This window comes from Mustela lutreola, chromosome 17 (assembly GCF_030435805.1).
Source record: "Mustela lutreola isolate mMusLut2 chromosome 17, mMusLut2.pri, whole genome shotgun sequence".
Classification (NCBI taxonomy): domain Eukaryota; kingdom Metazoa; phylum Chordata; class Mammalia; order Carnivora; family Mustelidae; genus Mustela; species Mustela lutreola.
The window spans coordinates 14,081,292-14,099,789 of record NC_081306.1 but is presented as its reverse complement, the minus strand read 5'-3'; the positions used below and the strand labels follow the sequence as shown (position 1 = coordinate 14,099,789).

The 18,498-nt window shown below is 48.7% G+C and overlaps 1 protein-coding gene across 5 annotated transcripts in view; it reads left to right on the top strand.

Annotated features, from left to right (window-relative positions):
• SNX29 (sorting nexin 29) overlaps positions 1 to 18,498 on the top strand; it is a 475,417-nt gene that overhangs the window by 14,675 nt on the left and 442,244 nt on the right. For all 5 annotated transcript variants that reach the window (XM_059154575.1, XM_059154573.1, XM_059154577.1 and 2 more), the window contains exons 2-3: positions 4,719 to 4,783; positions 6,863 to 6,915. In XM_059154575.1, coding sequence (XP_059010558.1) covers positions 4,719 to 4,783; positions 6,863 to 6,915 — 118 coding nt within the window. The remainder of the gene's footprint in view (positions 1 to 4,718; positions 4,784 to 6,862; positions 6,916 to 18,498) is intronic.

Sequence of the window (18,498 nt, the reverse complement as noted above, 5' to 3'; positions counted from 1 at the left end):
AAGCAAGGCTCCCTGCCGAGCAGAGACCCCCCAATGCGGGGCTCGATCCCAGGACCCTGGGATCATGACCTGAGCCGAAGGCAGGGGCTCTAACCCACTGAGCCACCCAGGCGCCCCTCTGCTTTCATCTTTGATGGTGATCTAACAAGAAATTCAAAAGAAGCCTGTTGTGGCACATGTGGTCAGTAGTGTGCACGGAGGGCCGCCTTTGGAAAAGGAAGAGGCCGGCAAGGCTGGGGCTTCCCTTCACAGAGAACTACCGAGAAATCATCCCTGAGTGGCAGTGGGGCTTGACTGGAGGGTTTTGCAGGGCTGGAGAGCCAGCAAGATTTAGCAGACGGCCGAGCCTAAAGCTAGTGGACTTGCCACTGAATCTGTCCTTGGGTACTTCCCATGGGAATGGCCCTGGGTGCTCCACGCTGAGCCTCAATGCTCTGGTGAATGTGAGCCACGTTTCCTACGTCAAGGAATGTCAGTCACTTCATGGCTTCCCCACTGTTGAGGCTCAGTGGGTAGGCATTGCTTCCCTGCTCTCCTCTTTGGTTGCAGCATTTGAGACTGGGGGGTTCTTCCTGGCACTGGCAGGGTGGTGTCATGTCCCCTTGGTCATTGGAAGGAGGCAGGAAGGACCCTGGTAACACAGATTGCTTTACCTGCCTGTTTGCACTGGGGCCCCATGTTCCTAACTGCAGAGCTAGGAGAGTATGATCTCATGCAGAAACCAGTGCCCAGAGAAGGGAAGTGACTGTCCCTGTCACATGGCCAGCAAGCGGCTTTGCTGGGACGAGAACTCATGATGCCTTGTGACTTCCCACTGGTCCTCCTTCCGCAGCTCCTCATGGCCATGGCCTCCCAGGCACCTCTTGCTGGGTGCACATGCTCCCACGCCCACCTGTGCTCCCTTGCACCTTTTGAGCCTCCCTTTTCTGAAGCCCCAGTTAGGGCCAGGACGGCCCCTGGTGCCTCTGCTGAGGTCAGGCACCCTTCTCACCTGCAGAGGGACTGCAGCCAGGGACGGTGAGTGGAGGGCTGAGGGCTGTGCAGCCTCGGATTGTTCCTCTGTAGTGAATAGGCTTTTCTTCCCACCACAATGAGAGGCTTTGCCAGGTGAGGCAGGGGAGGCTGCTGACATCTCATCTAGAAAGAGCAGTGGATCAAGATACTGTAGACAAGATCAGGGATCATCTTGCATATCAGGAAGGGTAGGGTGCAGAATCCTTGCTGTGCGAGGGCGCACCTGGAACCAGCAGCTTCAGTAGCATCCGGGAACTAGTGAGAAATACCTAGCCCCAGGCCCCACCCAGACCGCTGAATCAGAACCTGTCTTTAACAAGAGCCCAAGAGATTTCATGTAAATATGAAAGTTTGAGAATCACTGCCCTAAAATTGATCAGTAATGAGATGATGGAGATTTTTCCTTTCCTTTTTTTTTTTTTTTTAATGTTTAAAATGTTTTTATTTACTTATTTGAGAGAGTGAGAGAGAAAGAGCGAGAGAACACACAACCAGGGGTGGGGGGAGCCTCACAGGGAGAGGGAGAGGCAGGGAGCCTGATGCGGGACTCGATTAGAAGGCCGGCGCTTAACCGACTGAGCCCCCCGGGCGCCCTGAGATTTTTATTTTCATTGTACTTGTTTTCCTGATTTAGAGTTATTTTTTTTACACGAGTTACTTTTTTATCGTGGTAAAATACACATAACGAAATTCTCCGTCTTAAGCACCTTAGGCGCACAATACATTCACACTGTTGTGTGGCCCGCATCGCTGCTCATCCCCTTGATTCTGTCCATCCTGTAAAACTGACACTCTGTCCTCATTAACACTAACTCCCCATCCTCCCTCTCGCCAGTCCCCGGAAAACACCATCATAATTTCTGTCTCTGATTTTGACTACTTCTTACAAGTAGAATCATGTATTATTTATCTCTCTGGGCACTGGCTTATTTCACTTAGCCTAATGTCCTCAAGGCTCATGCATGCGGCATTGTGCAGAATTTCCTTCCTTCTGAAGGCTGAATAATAATGGTGCATCGTGTGGACACACCCCATTTTGCTTATCCGTCTGTCTGTCAATCAACACTTGGGTTGCTTTCCCGTCTCAGCTACCGTCAATGATGCTGCTGTGAATGTGGGCGTACAGTATCTCTTTGAGAACCCGCTTTCAATTCTTTTGGGTGTCTGCTCATATCTGGAATCGCTGGGTCATATAATAATTCTATCACATAAATGACTTCTATGATCAAAAAAATATATATATAGCAAAGCATCTCAGGGTGAAAAACCTTGTCAGGTTTCCAGCTGGCGTTGCCCAAAGGCAGGTAGCGTTGTTGGATGCAGTGCTTGGAAGAAGGAAGAAAGCAAGTCTCACTTGTTCATCCTGGTGTCAAGAGAAGAGCAGAAGCTAAACCTGCTGAACCAAAAAGTAGGACGTACTGATAGTTATGGGCATCAGGAGAAGTTTGGGGGGCTTTGGGCATGGTGTGGGGGGGGTCTCCAGCCATCCTGAATGACACTCCAGTGTGGCCTTTCTCGAACCCCCTTTCTCAAAACCCTTCCAAGAAAAATAGCAATGACAGCATTCGGAAAGTCACTTGCTGTCACTGTATGTCTGTGGCGTGTCTACACCCTGGTTTCATCTGTGTGCCTGGAGCGAGGCAAGAGACTTGTGTGGTGGCCCCCACACAGACTTTCAAGGGGCACTGTCTTGGGTAAGGATCACAGTTCCACCAGACAATATTCAGATTAGAACAAAACCTGTTATTTTGATTCACGAGGCCCTTTGTGACTGGCCCCTGTCTGCCTGTCTAATCTTTCCTTCCTCATTTTTGCTTTTTGCTCAAGTCACAGCAGACTTCCTTCTGGTCCTGGGAGACCAGAAGCCAAGCTTGTTCCTGCCGCTGGGCATCCGCCCTGGCTATCTGCTCTGCCTGGAAAGCTGGGCTCCCATGCCTTTCCGGGGTTGCTCTTTCTCTTTATAAAGGACTCAGCTCACATGTCACCTGTGTGGAGAGGCCTTCCACCGCTGCCCTGGTGAGTGGGGCCCTCTTCCTTCCTCCCTGTCTCATCACCCTGTTTGATTTTTCTTCCTGGTATGACTCTGACATCATCTCAGTTTAGGTTACTCAGGTGTGATTTTTGCACCTTGGGAGGCTGGTTCTTCCATACCATTTCGCTCCCATGTCCCCAGCACTCAGCACATTGCCTGGCACACAGTAGAAGTCAAATAAATACCCAGTGGGTCAGTGCACACGCTTGCCATCGTCTCTGGGCTTCAGGTTCCCATCTGCAGTGTGGGGATCCTAATACTTCACTTGTCCGGGGACTGTAGAAATGACACGACGTGATGCTGGCAGGGCGCTCAGGGCCTGGCGTGCAGGATGTGCTCCACACGTGGCCACTGTTGTGCTCAACTGAGTGGCCCTGATATAACTCAGATGAATCACTCACCACCTCTGCGGTGAGGCCCTGCTGGGACTTCCTGGTGAAGCCCACGGTAAATTGCCCAAGCGAGAAGCAGCTTGCTGGCCCTTCGGGGCCTGTGGTGTGGGGTGTTTGCTCTTGTGCTCCTGAATTGAGTCTCCTTGGAAATGACTGTGTTCTCTGTCCAGAGCCGTGTCTCTGTTGACTGGAGTCCCCGGGCCTCCTATTGGCCCTCAGGTGTAGCTGTAGAGCGCTCTGCTTGGTGCTCCGAAGTGTCCCTGCCTCACACCGTTTCAAATGGAAGTTCGGTGCGTGCCATGTGTATCGACTAGGAATGCTTTTGGTTGCAAGTAACAGCCCGGTGTCCAGTGGTTTGAGCAAACAGGGTTGTTTGCTCTGTGAGTTGGGGGAGGTTTCTAGTATTGGCTCAGCAGTGAAATGGCGTGTCTGTGCAGTTCTCTTGGCCTTCCCGGGGGCTGTTGCTTATGGCTGCACGCTGCTGCTCTGGCCACCACCCCCGCCACCCCCAACCATGGTTATGATGAAGGTGTGAGGGGTGGAAGGAGGAATGAAGCCATTAGCGTGTTTGTTTTTTTTTAAACTCAGGAAGGCATGGTTTTCCCCGAGCCCTCCCAGTGCCCTTCTCTTACATCTCGTCAGCTAGAACTTCTTAAGGTCAGCCTTCTAACAGAAGAGTAATTAGGCCTTTCAGCTTGTATCGTGGGAGGTGGCATGGGAAAGGATGCTGGAGTTGACGGCGAGGTCAGCCGATGGGCAGTGCCTGGCACGCTAGGGAACCGGCCTGGTAAGGCAGACTGCTGGTTCTCAGCTGGGGGCAGTTTTGTCCCCCAGAGGACAGTTGTGCAGTATCCGGAGACATTTTTGTAGCCACAGCTATGGGGTGTGTGCGTGTGTGTGTGTGTGTGTGTGTGCACGCACGTGCGCACGTGCGTTTGTTGCTCATGGTCTGGTGGGTAGAGGCCAGGGATGCTGTAGGCTTCCTGCACTTCACAGGGCAGCCCCCACCACAGAGAGTGATCTGGCCCAAACGTCAGTGGCGCCAAGGTTGAGAAACCCTGAGTTAGACCTTTCTGGACACAGTTTTCAGATGTGGGGGACATGCATTGAGCTGCTTTCCTATGATGTAGCGATAGGCAGATGGCCAAACTTCACTGTAAGGGTGTAGGTTTTTGGCGCCTTCATTACAGAGGAGGCTGATGCCAGTTGGGGACAGTGGCAGGAAGTCTTGGCAGAACGCTTATGTCTAACAGAACTAATGAAGCCTCGTTGCATTTTAGGATCACAGAACAATGACCTGAAAAGACAGTTTCTGCTGGAGCGTCTGTTGGATGCCGTGAAACAGGTAAGAGGAAAGCTCCCATTTGACTGTGAGGTCCAGTAACACTTTCAGGCAGTGCATGTCCAAGTCCTTTCTGCCCTTCCCCGTGTGCATGGACCTACTTCCACTTTTCTTCTGGGAGCTGCGAGGCTCGGAGTGTCCTGACTTTCTGATGCCTTTGGAGGACTCCGTCCTTTGTGATGTCCCTTTAAGAAGGGCACTGATGTCAGTTTCAGAGTCTCACTTCCACACAGTTGTGTTTTAGAGCAACTGTGCTATGAGGTGGTGGCTAGAGTTAGTGCCCTGTGGGCACAAGAACAGAGATGCACAGGAGGAAGGAAGCCATGCCTGGGGGCGCGTGGTTCCTCCAGGGGGGCTCCGCTCCGATTGCTTGACGTGATTTTTGATACTGGCTTTTGGCTGAGTGTGGAAGCAAGCTGGGACACGAGGCTGACTTCGGTGTGCTTGCCTGCATGTGCCAGACACGCGTCATTAACTGCACCTGTGGAAGTCCCATGCCAGGCTCTCTGCTAAGCGCTTGCCCTCTAATCCTTCCAATTGCCCTGTGAGATGGTTCCTGCAGTTCTTTCCAGTTTATGGACAAAGCAGCCGAAGCTCGGAAAGAGCCAACCATTTGCTTAAGGAGTTGGAGGCAATAAGTAGCAGAACTGGGATCCAGCGCTGGGAATTCTAGGTCGCTCACATTTTGGAGGGTGTGACTGACAGTGCTGTGTATGCAGTCAGCACATAGGGAGGTAAATAGTTTTGTAGAAACGCGTGTCCAGTGTTGATGTGAACTCTGAGAACTTGGCGTCTCCCGGGCCTCTAGGCATCCTGGTGTGGTGTGTGCTGGAAAGGACACAGGCTCTGGTGAAGCCGGAGCCGAGGACCAGCTTCATCTCAAGGCTGTGTGTCCTGGGCCAGCTCCTCCAGCCTCTCTGGGCATCCCCCTTCTCTGTCATCGGGTCGCTGCTCTCCAGAGGGCTGTTGAGGAGATTGCATTTGTTCAAGGAGCTAAAGGGCCCAGCAGTTAAGTACAGAGCCCACATGAATTTCTTTGTCCCAGAAGTGGGAAATGGAATAAGAGAATGAAGAGGCAAGTAGAACTGCTTCAAATGTAGCCATTAAACCAGAATACATTTGAGCCCATGCCCGGAGCTGCTGCTGTTATTATTGTTGTTGTTAGGATTTGGGGGGATGAAAGTGTTGCACACAGACCTTGTAGAAGTCAGTCTTCCTGAGGAATAACTGAGGCATACAATAAAATACACTAAAGTATGCAGTTCCATGAGTTTTGACATAGGTATCATTTAAAATCATTCATTCAGTGCTTGCTTCGGCAGCACATACACTAAAATCATTCATTCATTCACTCATTCATTCATTCTTTGGAGAATAAGTTCTGGAATCTTGTGAGCCTGCCGCCCACAGAGGAGATGCCACATCTTCCTGCCGTCCACAGAGGAGATGCCACATCTTTAAAAGACAGTGGTGGCTACTGCTGATGGTGATACAGTATGCGAATTGAATGGTATATAACTAAAAATGGTTAAAAGGGTGAATTTCATGTTACCTGTTTTTTTTTTTTTTTACCACAATTAAAGAAGAAAGAATGGTTTGCTTTTATCTGTACCCACTGGGTGAACTGTCATTCGGCTCAACCGGATGACATGATTGAAGCTTGAATCATGCTGCCTTAATTTTATACGCAGTCATAACAACTTTGGGGCCCTTTCCAAAGGCACCCATCATCACAGATTTGTGTAAGTTTTAATTGTCCCTTTGGGAGCTCTCTGTTCAGCCAGCTGCTGACATAGGGAAGAAGCTTCCTAGATCATTCGCAGAAGGCTGTGTGCTTTTGTTTTCCTGTTGGTGTTGTTTTCCCACAAGGCTCCCCTCTGTACGTGTGGGAGATAAGGGCTTCCTGTAAGCAGCGGCTAGAAGGCTGGGTTGTCCACCATCTCACATCTTGGCTTGACACCCAGGGCACCTGGGGTTCGTGGCCCTGTGTGTCCCAGGCTCCTGAAAGCCTGTGCGGGCTGTGTGTGATGTCTCAGTGTCCTGTCCCAACTGCTGATCTCAGTGGCTTCTTTTTCCCTGCAGTGCCAGATCCGCTTTGGAGGAAGAAAGGAGATCGCCTCGGATTCCGACAGCAGGTAAACATGTCCCTTCTAAAACCATTTACTGTCAAGACCAGATGGTGGCCAGGCATGACTAGCTTCTGTGTTCTGCCTCTGCAGCCGCACGGTGTGGTGATTCAGTCTGGGGGATCTGTACACCCACGCTGGGATTACCTGTCTGGAGTGTTTGCAGCTTCCGGTGGTAACTCCCTCCCTCAAGCAGTCCATTCTGAGGGAATTACCTGAAATACCTTTCTGCACAAAGTTATTTTCAGGGTAATTGATCACGATGGCAACTCTGAAATCTAAATGGTGGTTAATAAAGTGCAGTGGGTCAGTAGGACGGCATGTTAAGTAGCCGTTAACACTGATGTCGGGGGGTGGCTGGGGGGCTCAGTCCTTCAGCGTCTGCCTTTGGCTCTGGTCATGATCCCAGGGTCCTGGGGTCGAGCCCCGCATGGGGCTCCTTGCTCAGCGGGGAGCCTGCTTCTCCCTCTCCCACTTTCCCTGCTGTGTTCCCTCTCTCGCTGTGTCTCTCTCTGTCAAATAAATAAATAAAATCCTAAAAAATAAATAAATAAATAAATAAATAAATAAAATTGACATCCATACAACATTTGTTTTAAGCAGAGAAATGCCTATGTGGTAATTTACAAATTATGTATGCAGTTAAAATGCAAAGAGTAAGATACAAAGTTCTGTGGATACAGAGTGATGCCTGCGATGTTAAACCACCACTCCGGTGAAACACACACCAGAGCGTGAACAGAGGTAATCCTGGGGTTGAGAATATTGGGAGTCCTTCTACTTTTTGATATTTTTCATATCTTTTACTGCGATCATGTGTTTCCTTTATGATTAAAAAAAGAAAAACGTCCTGAAAATTGCCATTGACCATGACCCAGGAAGGGCTGATGTAATTGCGTGAGCTTCTCACATTGACTGGGAGGAGCCGGAAATGTTTTGGCAAAGGTAAGAGACACGCAGGCTTTGCTCTGTGAAGTCATTCCGGCCTGATTCACGGCGGCAGGAGGAGCATTCCCGCAAAGGAAGGGAAGAAAGGGAACTCGCTTGATCAGCATCTGGCTCATCCTGGAGCCTGGCCAACAGCCCCCCCGCCGCCCAGCAGAGCCAGTCCCCTGTCTGTCCTTTCAGACCCGAGTCTGCCATACTTGACCAGCCTCGAGCAAAGCCTGGAGTGCTACATGTTAATAGAAGCTGCCGGGACTGTTTGAACTGGTGCAGACTTAGAATTCTACCCCTCCTTTATTCTGTCTCTTTTTCCCTCTAGTTCTTCTCCCTAACACTTAGCACCAACAGCAGACTGTTAGGCTTTTTTATTTTGTTGATTTCTGCCTCTCTGTGTCATAATGTCAGCTCTCTGCGGACAGGGATGTTTGCTGACTTAATCGTGGCAGTACCCCTGGTGTCTGGAAGCATGGAGAAGGTGCTCAGGAAAGACTCACTGTCCCGGTGAATGTGAGCATTGCTTCGTGCCATGGTCAGGTGTTTAAAAATCTGAGCCACCATGAGGTTTGAGCCCTGAGGGCAGAAAGGCGACTCCTCTGGTGTGTAACTCTCAGCGTTTTGCATGGACATTTCATGCCCATCACACGTTTGCTTCTCAGCACATCCTTGTGGCGTCAGCTCTCGAGTCTGTTTATTGCATCAGATTCTCCCGAGGCGCCACTCTGGGGCCCGGCCCTGGTCAGCACAGAGGTCCTGATTTGGGGATGCAAGGTCTCCCTGCATCAGAATTATCTGGGAGCCTTACTAATCAATAATGTAGCGTTCCATCCCGTCCAAGACAGCTGTGTGCGCGAGCACGAGCGTGTGAGTGTGTGCGCGTGTGCATCCGTGTGGATGTGTGTGGGTGTGTGGATTTAGGACTTCTTCCTCACTTTTTTTTTCCCCATGATTGTCCAGTTCTTTTCCTGAGAGAGAGAATCCATCTCTAAGTGTTAGATTAATGTGTTTTTATATAATGGAATTTACTACTAATATTTTTATTGGGTGCAGCGATATGTTTTATAGTAGAAGTTAAAAAGTTAATTTCTTCAATAGGAGCTGTAGTTCAAGGCTAAAAGGAGATTGCTGCTTTATATTAATAGTAACCGCTATGGCTTCTTCTGGCCGCTCCGGATTCATGCTGATGCCTCGTCTTTGGGACAGGACTGGGAGGAGTGGTGGTGTTATTCCTTCTTTACAGATCAGGAAAGAGACACAGAGAGGTAGGCAAATCCAGCTTCAGTGGGGCATCTGAGAAAGTTAGACCTGCACGTGGGACCCCAGTTTCTAGGGCTCCAGAGTCTGTTCTCCCCATGTTACAGCACATTTAGTGATTTTGTTGATATTGAAGCTGGGTTTAAAAAAATTAGTTTTTCCCCTCACTTGAGGGTTCCTTCTCAATAACAGTTTTGGTCTTATCTTTGAAATGTGTTTGGGGAAAGGTGGCACGACCTTCATGTAGGAAAGGCTACATCACTGTCCTTATTCTGGGGGTTAGCTCAACCTCAAGAGGGAAAGTCTGTGAACATTTTGTTGTGGGGTCTGAAAAGATAGTTGAGTCCCCTTTCTTCTCCACCGCTGACAACTGTCCGGGCCCCACAAGTGATCTCAAATGGATTCTCTTCTCTCCAGCTCCCCTGCTGTCCTCTTGTTTCAGGCACCACATCGCCCACAGGGCGGCTGCCAGAGACGGACTGCTCTTTTCCTTCTTGTCCTGCGTCCTCTGCACAAAGAGTCTTCTGCAGCATGCATGAGCCTTCCTGTCACCCCCGCCCCCGCCCCCCTCCCCGGGGGAGAGCCTTCCCTAGCTTCTCTTTGCTCTCTGGAAAAAGACTCACATCCCGAACACAGTCTCGCTCTTTGCTCCAGCTACCCTGGCCTGGCCTTTTCTATTTATGTCTTGTTTTATTTGTTTTTAAAGCCTTTTAATAATTGTTAGGGAAATCTTCAGATCTCTGACACCAATTCTCCATCCCCCAACCCAAGTTCTGGTCATTTGGATCTTTTTTCCTTGCTCTATACCATGGCTCAGGAAGTATTTATATTTGTTCTTGGTCATTCTTGGCACTGAGCTCTAAAACCCCTGGAATTCCCAAAGTGATAAGAGCCATAAAGGTGTCTTTTGATGTGACTTTTAGAAACCGACTTTTAGAGAGTCCCAAAGGTTGGGGGCCGGTTGCCAGGAGAACCAACGCTGGGATCAGAAGGTTGGAACTTTCTTTCCCAGCACCCCCACCACTGGGGAGAGGAGGGAGGTTGGAGATGGAGTTCAGTTGCCAAAGGCCAATGACTTAATCAATCCTGCTTATGTAATGAAGGCTCTGTAAAACCCCAAAAGGATGGGGCTCAGAGAGCTTCTGGGTTGGTGAGCATGTGGAGGCGCGGGGACAGGTGTTCCTGGGGAGGGCATGGAGGCTCCATGTTCTTTTCCCTTACCTGGCCTTACGCATCTCTTCCACGTGCCTGTTCCTGAGTTACATCCTTTTATAATATACAGTAATCTAGTAAGTAAAATCCTTCTTTGAGGTCTGTGAGCCACTCCGGCAGATTAACCCACAGAGGAGTTTGTGGGAATCTTCGAGATACATAGCCAGTTGGTCAGAAATGCAGGTGATAACCTGGGCTTGTGACCAGCCTCTGAAGTAGGGGGGATGGGTGTCGTCTTACAGAGCTGAGTTCTTCACCTGTGGGATTTGATGCTGTCTCCGGGTAGATGGCATCAGGATTGAGGTGAGTTGTAGGACACCCAGCTGATATCAGAGAACTGCTTGGTGGCGTGGGGGAAAACCCACACATTTGAGAAGGTGATCAGGATCACATCTACCCTGCCAGTTGGGAGGATTAAGTCAAAGACTGTGTGTCGAAGTGCCAGCAGGTCGGTGTTAATTTCACTCTACGGGGAAGGAAGTCTGGTGGGGACAGTCATCACTCAGCTGTGACTCCTGCCCGTGCTGCCTGGTGATGGGGCGAGCAGTCTGCAAATAGAAGGGAGGCTCAAGTGTGAATCAGTGAGCCTTATCGACGTTCTCTTTTGCTCTCAGGGAACAAGCGAAGATGGGAGATTTCTTTCCATGTAACTCTGGGTATAGTTCTCAGCCCCATTTGGAAGATGGAGCTCCTTAGTTTTGTCTTTTCCTGCATCGTTCTCCTGCAGGAAGCTAAGAACCAGTGTCCGCTGAGACATAATGGGTAATTGCAAGGGATTTTTTTCTTAAAAGGCCAAGTGTTATCTTTGAATGCCATTTTAAATTGACTGTCCTAGGCAAAGTTCTGTGCATGACTGGGCCTGGTGGCCTGTGGTCACAGCTAAATTCCCGCTGGTTGAATGAACGTCAGTAGGAACCCTTGAAGGGATGGTCACAGCTGTTTCTTCCAAGGCTCTTTGGAAACAAGCAACAGAAATCCACTCCAGTTAAGGAAGTTGTGAGCTTACAGAGTTGAGGGTCAGCCAGGTTTGGAAACAGGAAAGAGTCAAGACAGCTTTGGAAGGAAGCCTCCTAAGTTGGAAACAGAGGCCCAGAAATGGTCTTCTGGCAGGAATGGTAAAAGTTCTCCTGCTGAAGTGACTCTCATTCTGCTCAAGATTGACTTTCTGGGGAGGAAACACCTGCTTGGCCGGTCTCAGGTCACATGACCCCCTCCCCACCTCCGGCAGGAGGATTTCCCTCCTGGCCACCAGGAGGAGGAGTTGGTGAAGGAGCTTCCTGGGAGCCCACTGGCTTGCTCAGTGTAAGATGTCTACTTGGAGGGCACCTGGGTGGCTCAGTGGGTTAAGCCTTTGTCTTCGGCTCAGGTCATGATCTCAGGTTCCTGGGATCGAGCCCCATACCTGCTCAGCCCCCTCTCTCTGCCTAGCTCTCTACCTCCTTGTGCTCTCTCTCTCTCTGTCTAATATATACATAAAAAAATCTTTAAAAGAAAAAGATGTCTACTTGGGTTCACCATCTCAAGACAGGATCTAGTGAGGAAGAAATAAACCTTCAAATGAAATCTGGGTGCTGTGATGAAGGTGGCTATTATGAACACGGGCTGCCCACAGTGCCCAAGAGCTGTCCCCTATTGCTACTGCTTTGTAGTGACAGTCTTTCTTGTGGCAGTACTGTGTGGTTTAAAAATGTTCATATCTCACTTGATCCTTGCAATGACCCTATAGACAAGCAGGAGCGGGGATGACTTCCCTACTTTTACCAGTGTAGAAACTTGGAGGCTGGTCAGTTATGCAGCATTAACTTAGTTCCTAGTACACTGGCGCTGCGGGCACAGACTCTGCTTGGGTGGGTCACGTGGTTTGTGGGTCATATAGTTTGTGGGTCGTAGAGCGGGACTGGAGACAGGCTTTGTTTCTTGCTGCGGTGTTCATTCTCTGACACAACACCCCCTCCTGGTTTTCTAACACACAGTTTCCCTAAATGAGAGATTTGTTTCACTGCACGTGTAACATGATTTTAAGCGTTAAATGTCACAGTGTTAGATTCCTTTCAGTTGCCTAGTGGCTCAGTGGTTTGCCTTTTCTTTTTCAGTCTCAATGATCTTGGTGGTGAGACTTTTTTATCGTTAGGTTGAATTCGATGAAATTGCTCATATTTGATCCTTCTGACCTACAAAAACAACACTACCCTCCACTTCAAAGTAGTATGTCTCCAGCACCCCCCTCCTCCCCTTTAAACAGAGGCTTCAGGCTCAGTCTTCCTCTGGCAGAGGGGCAGAGACAGAATTTAATATTTTAATTGCATTTATATTTACTCTGTGTTTACCCATGATGCTGGCTTTCCATGTACAAGAGTGGTAGTTTCCCCCTTTAAAACAGGCTTCTTGGGACGCCTGGGTGGCTCAGTGGGTTAAGCCGCTGCCTTCGGCTCAGGTCATGATCTCAGGGTCCTGGGATCGAGTCCCGCATCGGGCTCTCTGCTTAGCGGGGAGCCTGCTTCCTCCTCTCTCTCTCTCTCTCTCTCTCTCTGCCTGCCTCTCTGCCTACTTGTGATATCTGTCTGTCAAATAAAATAAATTAAAAAAAAATCTTTAAAAAAAACAAAACAAAACAGGCTTCTTGGGGCGCCTGGGTGGCTCAGTGGGTTAAGCCTCTGCCTTCGGCTCTGGTCATGATCTCAGGGTCCTGGGATTGAGCCCTGCATCACGCTCTCTGCTCAGCGGGGAGCCTGCTTCCCCCTCTCTCTCTGCCTACTTGTGATCTCTCTCTCTCTCTCTAATAAATGGATAAAATCTTAAAAAAGAAAAAAACAACGAAACAGGCTCCTTTATATGGAAAACACGAGGCAGACTCAAAACAAACAGTGCCTATCCTCAGATGAAGCTAAAGCTGCCTGGCTGTTTGCGAAGAACTGAAGTCTGGCCCGTCTGAAGCAGTGTGTAGCGTCCGGGTCTCCACGATAAGCAGCACTGTTGGGCTCACGCCAGATGCAAAGCGTGAGGGTGTGGGAGGGAGATTTGTTTGATTTTCCGAGATTCCACAGCAAAAGGCACCAGTCCTTGTGTGAAGTGTCCATCACCCTTTACATGTGGGGACATTAGAGGGAGAGCTTGTTTCATCAGCTTCTGTTCTTAGAAACCTCCCCTGGAGGAAGTAGGGGCAGTCAATGCGTTGTTCTCCTGCACCGTGTTCCCCTAAGAGCAAAGACCCATTCCTGTGCTTCGTTACAATTATTCCGCAGACTGCCTGTCATGCTGGCTGATGACGGGGCTGTGACGTAGTTTTTGAATGATTTGCCTTCTAGAAATAATGGCTGAAGAACTCAGCAGGCACTGGAGGGTACCTCCAGGGCTAGATACGTTATTGTTCTACAGAAGCATCTTCTTCCCACGTGGGATTACCGAGCACAATCTGGAAGTTTCTCGTTGGAATCATAAACAGCAGCCCCAGCTGCGGGGTGGCGGAAGGTGGCGTGGGATTTGAAGCTGGGAGTTTGAATCTTGGTGTGGCCCGTCCCGAGTGATGTCGGTCTGTGGGCAAGTTTTGTCTTTCTCGTGCTCTGACGTCCTCATCTGTAAATGGGTACAGCCCCTACCATCCTGACTTGGGGGGCTTGTGAGTTAGTTTATGTGGAGCCTTTCCAACAGCGCCTGGTGGCAAGTAAGTTTCCAGAAATTGCTAGCTTTTGTTACTTTCGCTGTAATTTCATATAAAGTATCTCTGCACTTTGAGAATATTCTCTGCACGCAGGGTCTCACTGCCGTTACAGGGAGGCAGTGGGCTGGTTTAGGGTGCTTGTTTCAGAACATTGAGGACATGTACATTCTTGTGACCCTTTAGCTGACTGTGTCAGAAGAAGTCAGGAGCTTTTCCCCTCCTTTCAAAGCTTTCCAGGGAAGAGTGATTGGTTTTGGTGATTTTTCTTTACTTGTGAGGAATTAGAAACATTTCTGAACTTTTCAGGAAGATGTAAAACAAAACCAGCTGCCCTTTGTGCTTCCCTAATGTTATTCTCAGCATAGTTGAAAATGGTCGTATGTGTATTCCCCTGGACACTTGTGAAATCAAATGGCTTTTCCAAGCATTCCTTTTTCTCTTTTAAATGTCTCTGCATGTTCATCATGTGATTTTTGTCTTCAGTTTGTCATAGATTTCTTACCAATCTACTAGTCTGAGGTGTTGACTGGATATTCTAATTCTTCTCTTCCTGCAGAAGATCTTGGGGTTCCTTAGTGGGATTAGCTCTCCTCCCTGTCCTGACCACTTCATTTCCACTTTGAGGATCTGTCATAGATAGTTCCACATTGCATATTCTTTTATTTTACTGTATCGATCAAATGAGTAGATTGCTTTTTTGGAAAAGATTATTTTTAGCTACTGGTAGTCCTAAGGCATTTAGCAAATCTGAGCACATTTCCTTGTTTGTAATAAATAGCTACATTTGTCTGGTTTGTAATAAGCAGTTATATTGTTTATTTTGATAGCTATGGGAAATAGTGCTTGGCCCATGGGAAACAATATGTAAGCACCCTCATTGCCAGGATCCTCCTGGTCACTGTCTTGATGGTGGAGAGACGGTGAGCATGAAGTATGAGCTTTGATATCAGAGGCCCACTCCAGCCACAAATCACTAATCACCAGCTGTGTAATTTTGGACTTTGCTTCTCCAGGGCTCTGTCGTATCATCTGGAAGGCCAGATGATCATCACAGTCCCCACTTCCCAAGATGGAACAGTGATTGATTGGCATAGCCGGTAGGAACTTACCAAGACTCGATACTTTTTCTTCCTATGACTGGACATACCGGTGTTTTGGCTAATTTGGAAACTGAAGGCTAGACTCCTTGCTCATTAATTCCGCCACCCAACAGATGTCTGTTTGTAGATCCCTACATTGGCATTGGGGATATAAACTGTATGAGTTGGGGCCCCTGGGTGGCTCACTTGGTTAAGTGGTTGCCTTCAGCTCAGGTCATGTTCCCAGGGTCCTGGGATTGAGCCCCACATCGGGCTCTCTGCTCAGCAGGGAGCCTGCTTCTCCCTCTCCCTCTGCCTGCTGCTCTGCCGACTTGTGCTTTCTATCTCTCTATCAAATAAATAAATAAAATCTTCAAAAAAAAAAAAGAAAAATTAATAAACTGGGTGAGTTGGTTGCTCTCCTCAGGGAACTCCGAATTCAATCCAGCAGATAGGCATGTACATTGTGGACAGTCATGGTGGCCTGTAGTAATAATCACATAGTCCAGACGTGAGAGGTGAGTGGCGGGTCTTTAGTGGTCGAATGGGCAGGATGGGAGTTCCAGGCAGCAGGTGTAGCAATGGGATGGTGTAGGGAGGTGTGAGAACGTGGTCTGAAAAGTCAGGAGTTTCCTCTCTTACTGTCATAGGGAAGTATTTGAACTTTATCCATTAGGGTATCCTTTCTTTTTTAGAAAGATTTTACTTATTGATTTGAGAGAGAAGAGGGCAAGAGGATGAGTAGGGGGAGAAGCAGACTACCCATTGAGTAGGGAGCCTGAGTCGACTTGGGGACTTGAGTTGGGGGCTCGCTCCCAGGACCCTGGGATCATGACCTGAGCTGAAGGCAGACGCTTAACCAGCTGAGCCACCCAGGCGCCCCATAGGGTATCATTTCTTAAGCCACGGCTGTTTGCATTCCATTTTCACAGTGTTTGCTATTTCTGTATACCATCTGAGCCAGATACTGGCTTGCGGTGGAATGTGAAGGCCCTGTCTACTCTGGTCTTGTCATAAGTAACACTGTCAGTGAAATCAAACACTGATGGCTGATTATAGTCTTTCTTGGAGCATTGAAATGATTAACATGAAAACGTTCATCTCTGTTCCTCCTGAAATCGTGTCATGTCCTGTGCGCTGTGCGATGTGTAGTGTGAGTGGGAGAAAGAACAGAGAAGGACAGCGACATAGTCAGGGTTGGATTTCCGGAGGAGGGGCAGGGCCGGAGGGGGGCTGGGGAGGGTGAGATGGGCTCTGGCGAGCAGTGTGGGGTGGCTCAGTACTGTGGGCGGGCGGGCTGAGTGGTGGCAGTTGGGAGGAGAGACAGAAGGATTGAGAAGCCTTGTGACTGAGCCTTGATCACCCCAGGGTGGTGACAGGACTCGGAGAACGAGACATCCATTCTCTGGCTCTAAGGTGTGCCCAGAAGTCAGACCAATTGTGTGTTGTTGGTTTAAAGCAAGCTTTGGAGTGGAGTTTTCTTTCTCCCAGGCTGTGTGCCCCGACCAAGCTTTGAGAGCCTGTGGGCCATGGCTTAGCATCACTTCTGTTTCCTTGTTTCCCGTTTACTCACTCCTTCGGCGTCGAGGGACCTGTCGAGGGACCTGTCGAGGGACCCGTGTTCTCTCCGTTCTCGTCTTCCTGTTTGGTGGAACCAGCTCCTTCTGCTGATTCCTTCCCGGCTTCCAACTCCCATTCCTGATTCTCCGAGAGAACCCCAGGCAGTGTTTGCGTCTAGACGCAGAGCTGGTGGTCTGTCTGCGCTAGGGAAGATAGCCACTGGACTGATACCAGTGACTTTGGAAAATGGTCAGAAATTGTGGTTTGACCCATTGAAGCGTTGCTTATTTTCTTTCATTTCTGACTCTTCTGATAGAATGTTTATTTGATTTCTTTTTACACGCCCGTCTGCTACCTTCACACTAACAGTGTCTCGAAGACCACTGCTTTGTGAGTTTTCACTGCTCTCCGGCTTGAATTTTTTCTCGTTCTTTGTCAACCTTTTTTTGGCCTCTTTTTTTTCCTATTTTATCTTCTCCCTCCCTCTGAGTACCTTGTGTCCATGACCCAAAATTATTTGGTCTGGCCACCCAGGTGCCCCATAAGTTTTCAGTGTTTTAAAAAGATCTTCCCAATGTTATATTGTGCATGCAGTGTTTTATAAATTTTCTTGTGGGGGTGCCTGGGTGGCTCAGTTAGTTAAGCGTCTGCCTTCAGCTTAGGTCATGGTCGCAGGGTCCTGGGATTGAGACCCACATCAGGCTCCCTGCTGAGCAGGGAGCCTACTTCTCCCTCTCCCTCTGCATGTTACCCTCCCTGCTTGTGTGCCTACTTTTGCTCTCCATCTTTCTGTCAAATAAAGAAATTCTTTAAAAAAATAAATAAATGAACAATTTTTCTTGTAAGATTTTTATTGTTTACAGTTAAGTCTTTAATCCACCTAGAATTATTTTTCTGTGGCCTATGAGCTAAAACTAAAGCCAGTTTTAGTTTCTTCTAGTTGGTTGCTGTCTTTCTCACAGATTTTTTTGGTCCTTTATCTCTGGGCAGCAGTTTGCTTTCATTCCATTTACTTAGCACAGACAGAGCATGCTCTGGACCACAGCACACAGCACTCATTGAGAACATCAGGCTGGCTTGATTCTCAGGTCCTGGGACCCCTGGCCCAGCAAGGGGTGGGGGGAGGGCCCTTGTATGCTGGTGCTGTCACACTGGGATGTGGGCCCTCAGCCTCAGTGCTCATGATTCTTGCTCTAGATGAATTTGCATGAATTTTCGGGGATGCTTAAGTCTACTCAAACGATGGTAGAAGGTTCCAGTGATTGAGAGAACATAATCTTTGGAACCCACTCCTTTCTCCTACTTCCGCACAAATGGGAGCTATACCATTTATATTACTCTACGACTTGCCCCCCCCCCCCCTTTTTTTAAATAGAGAGAGAGCATGTGAGTGGGGGGAAGAGGTAGGGAGGGGCAGAAAGAGAGGGGGAGAGAGAGGGAGAATCTTAAGCAGGCTCCATGTCCAGCACAGAGCCTGATGTAGGGCTCCATCCCCAACCCTGAGATCATGACCTGCGTTGAAATCAAGAGTTGGAGGCTTAACTGACTGAGCCACCCAGGCACCTCAATGTTTTTGTTTTCAAACCTGGTATTACGGAGATTATTGCAGGTCAGTAAGTAACAGAATGGTGCAGCTTACTGTCAACGGCATCTTCATGACCAATGTCAACTTTAATCATATAATTTGATCAGTTATGAGGCACAGCTGGGTTTCAAAGATGTATGGGGGGGGATGTGGTGCTTTTTAGGGTTGATTAGATGTGACCTCTCATTCTCTTTAAATTTCTGTGTAGTGTTTTGTAGTGTGGAGGTACTATAACTTATTTACTCTTTTCCTGTTAATGGATATTCAGGTTGTTTCTACTTCTTTTTTTGCTTTTGCTGTTG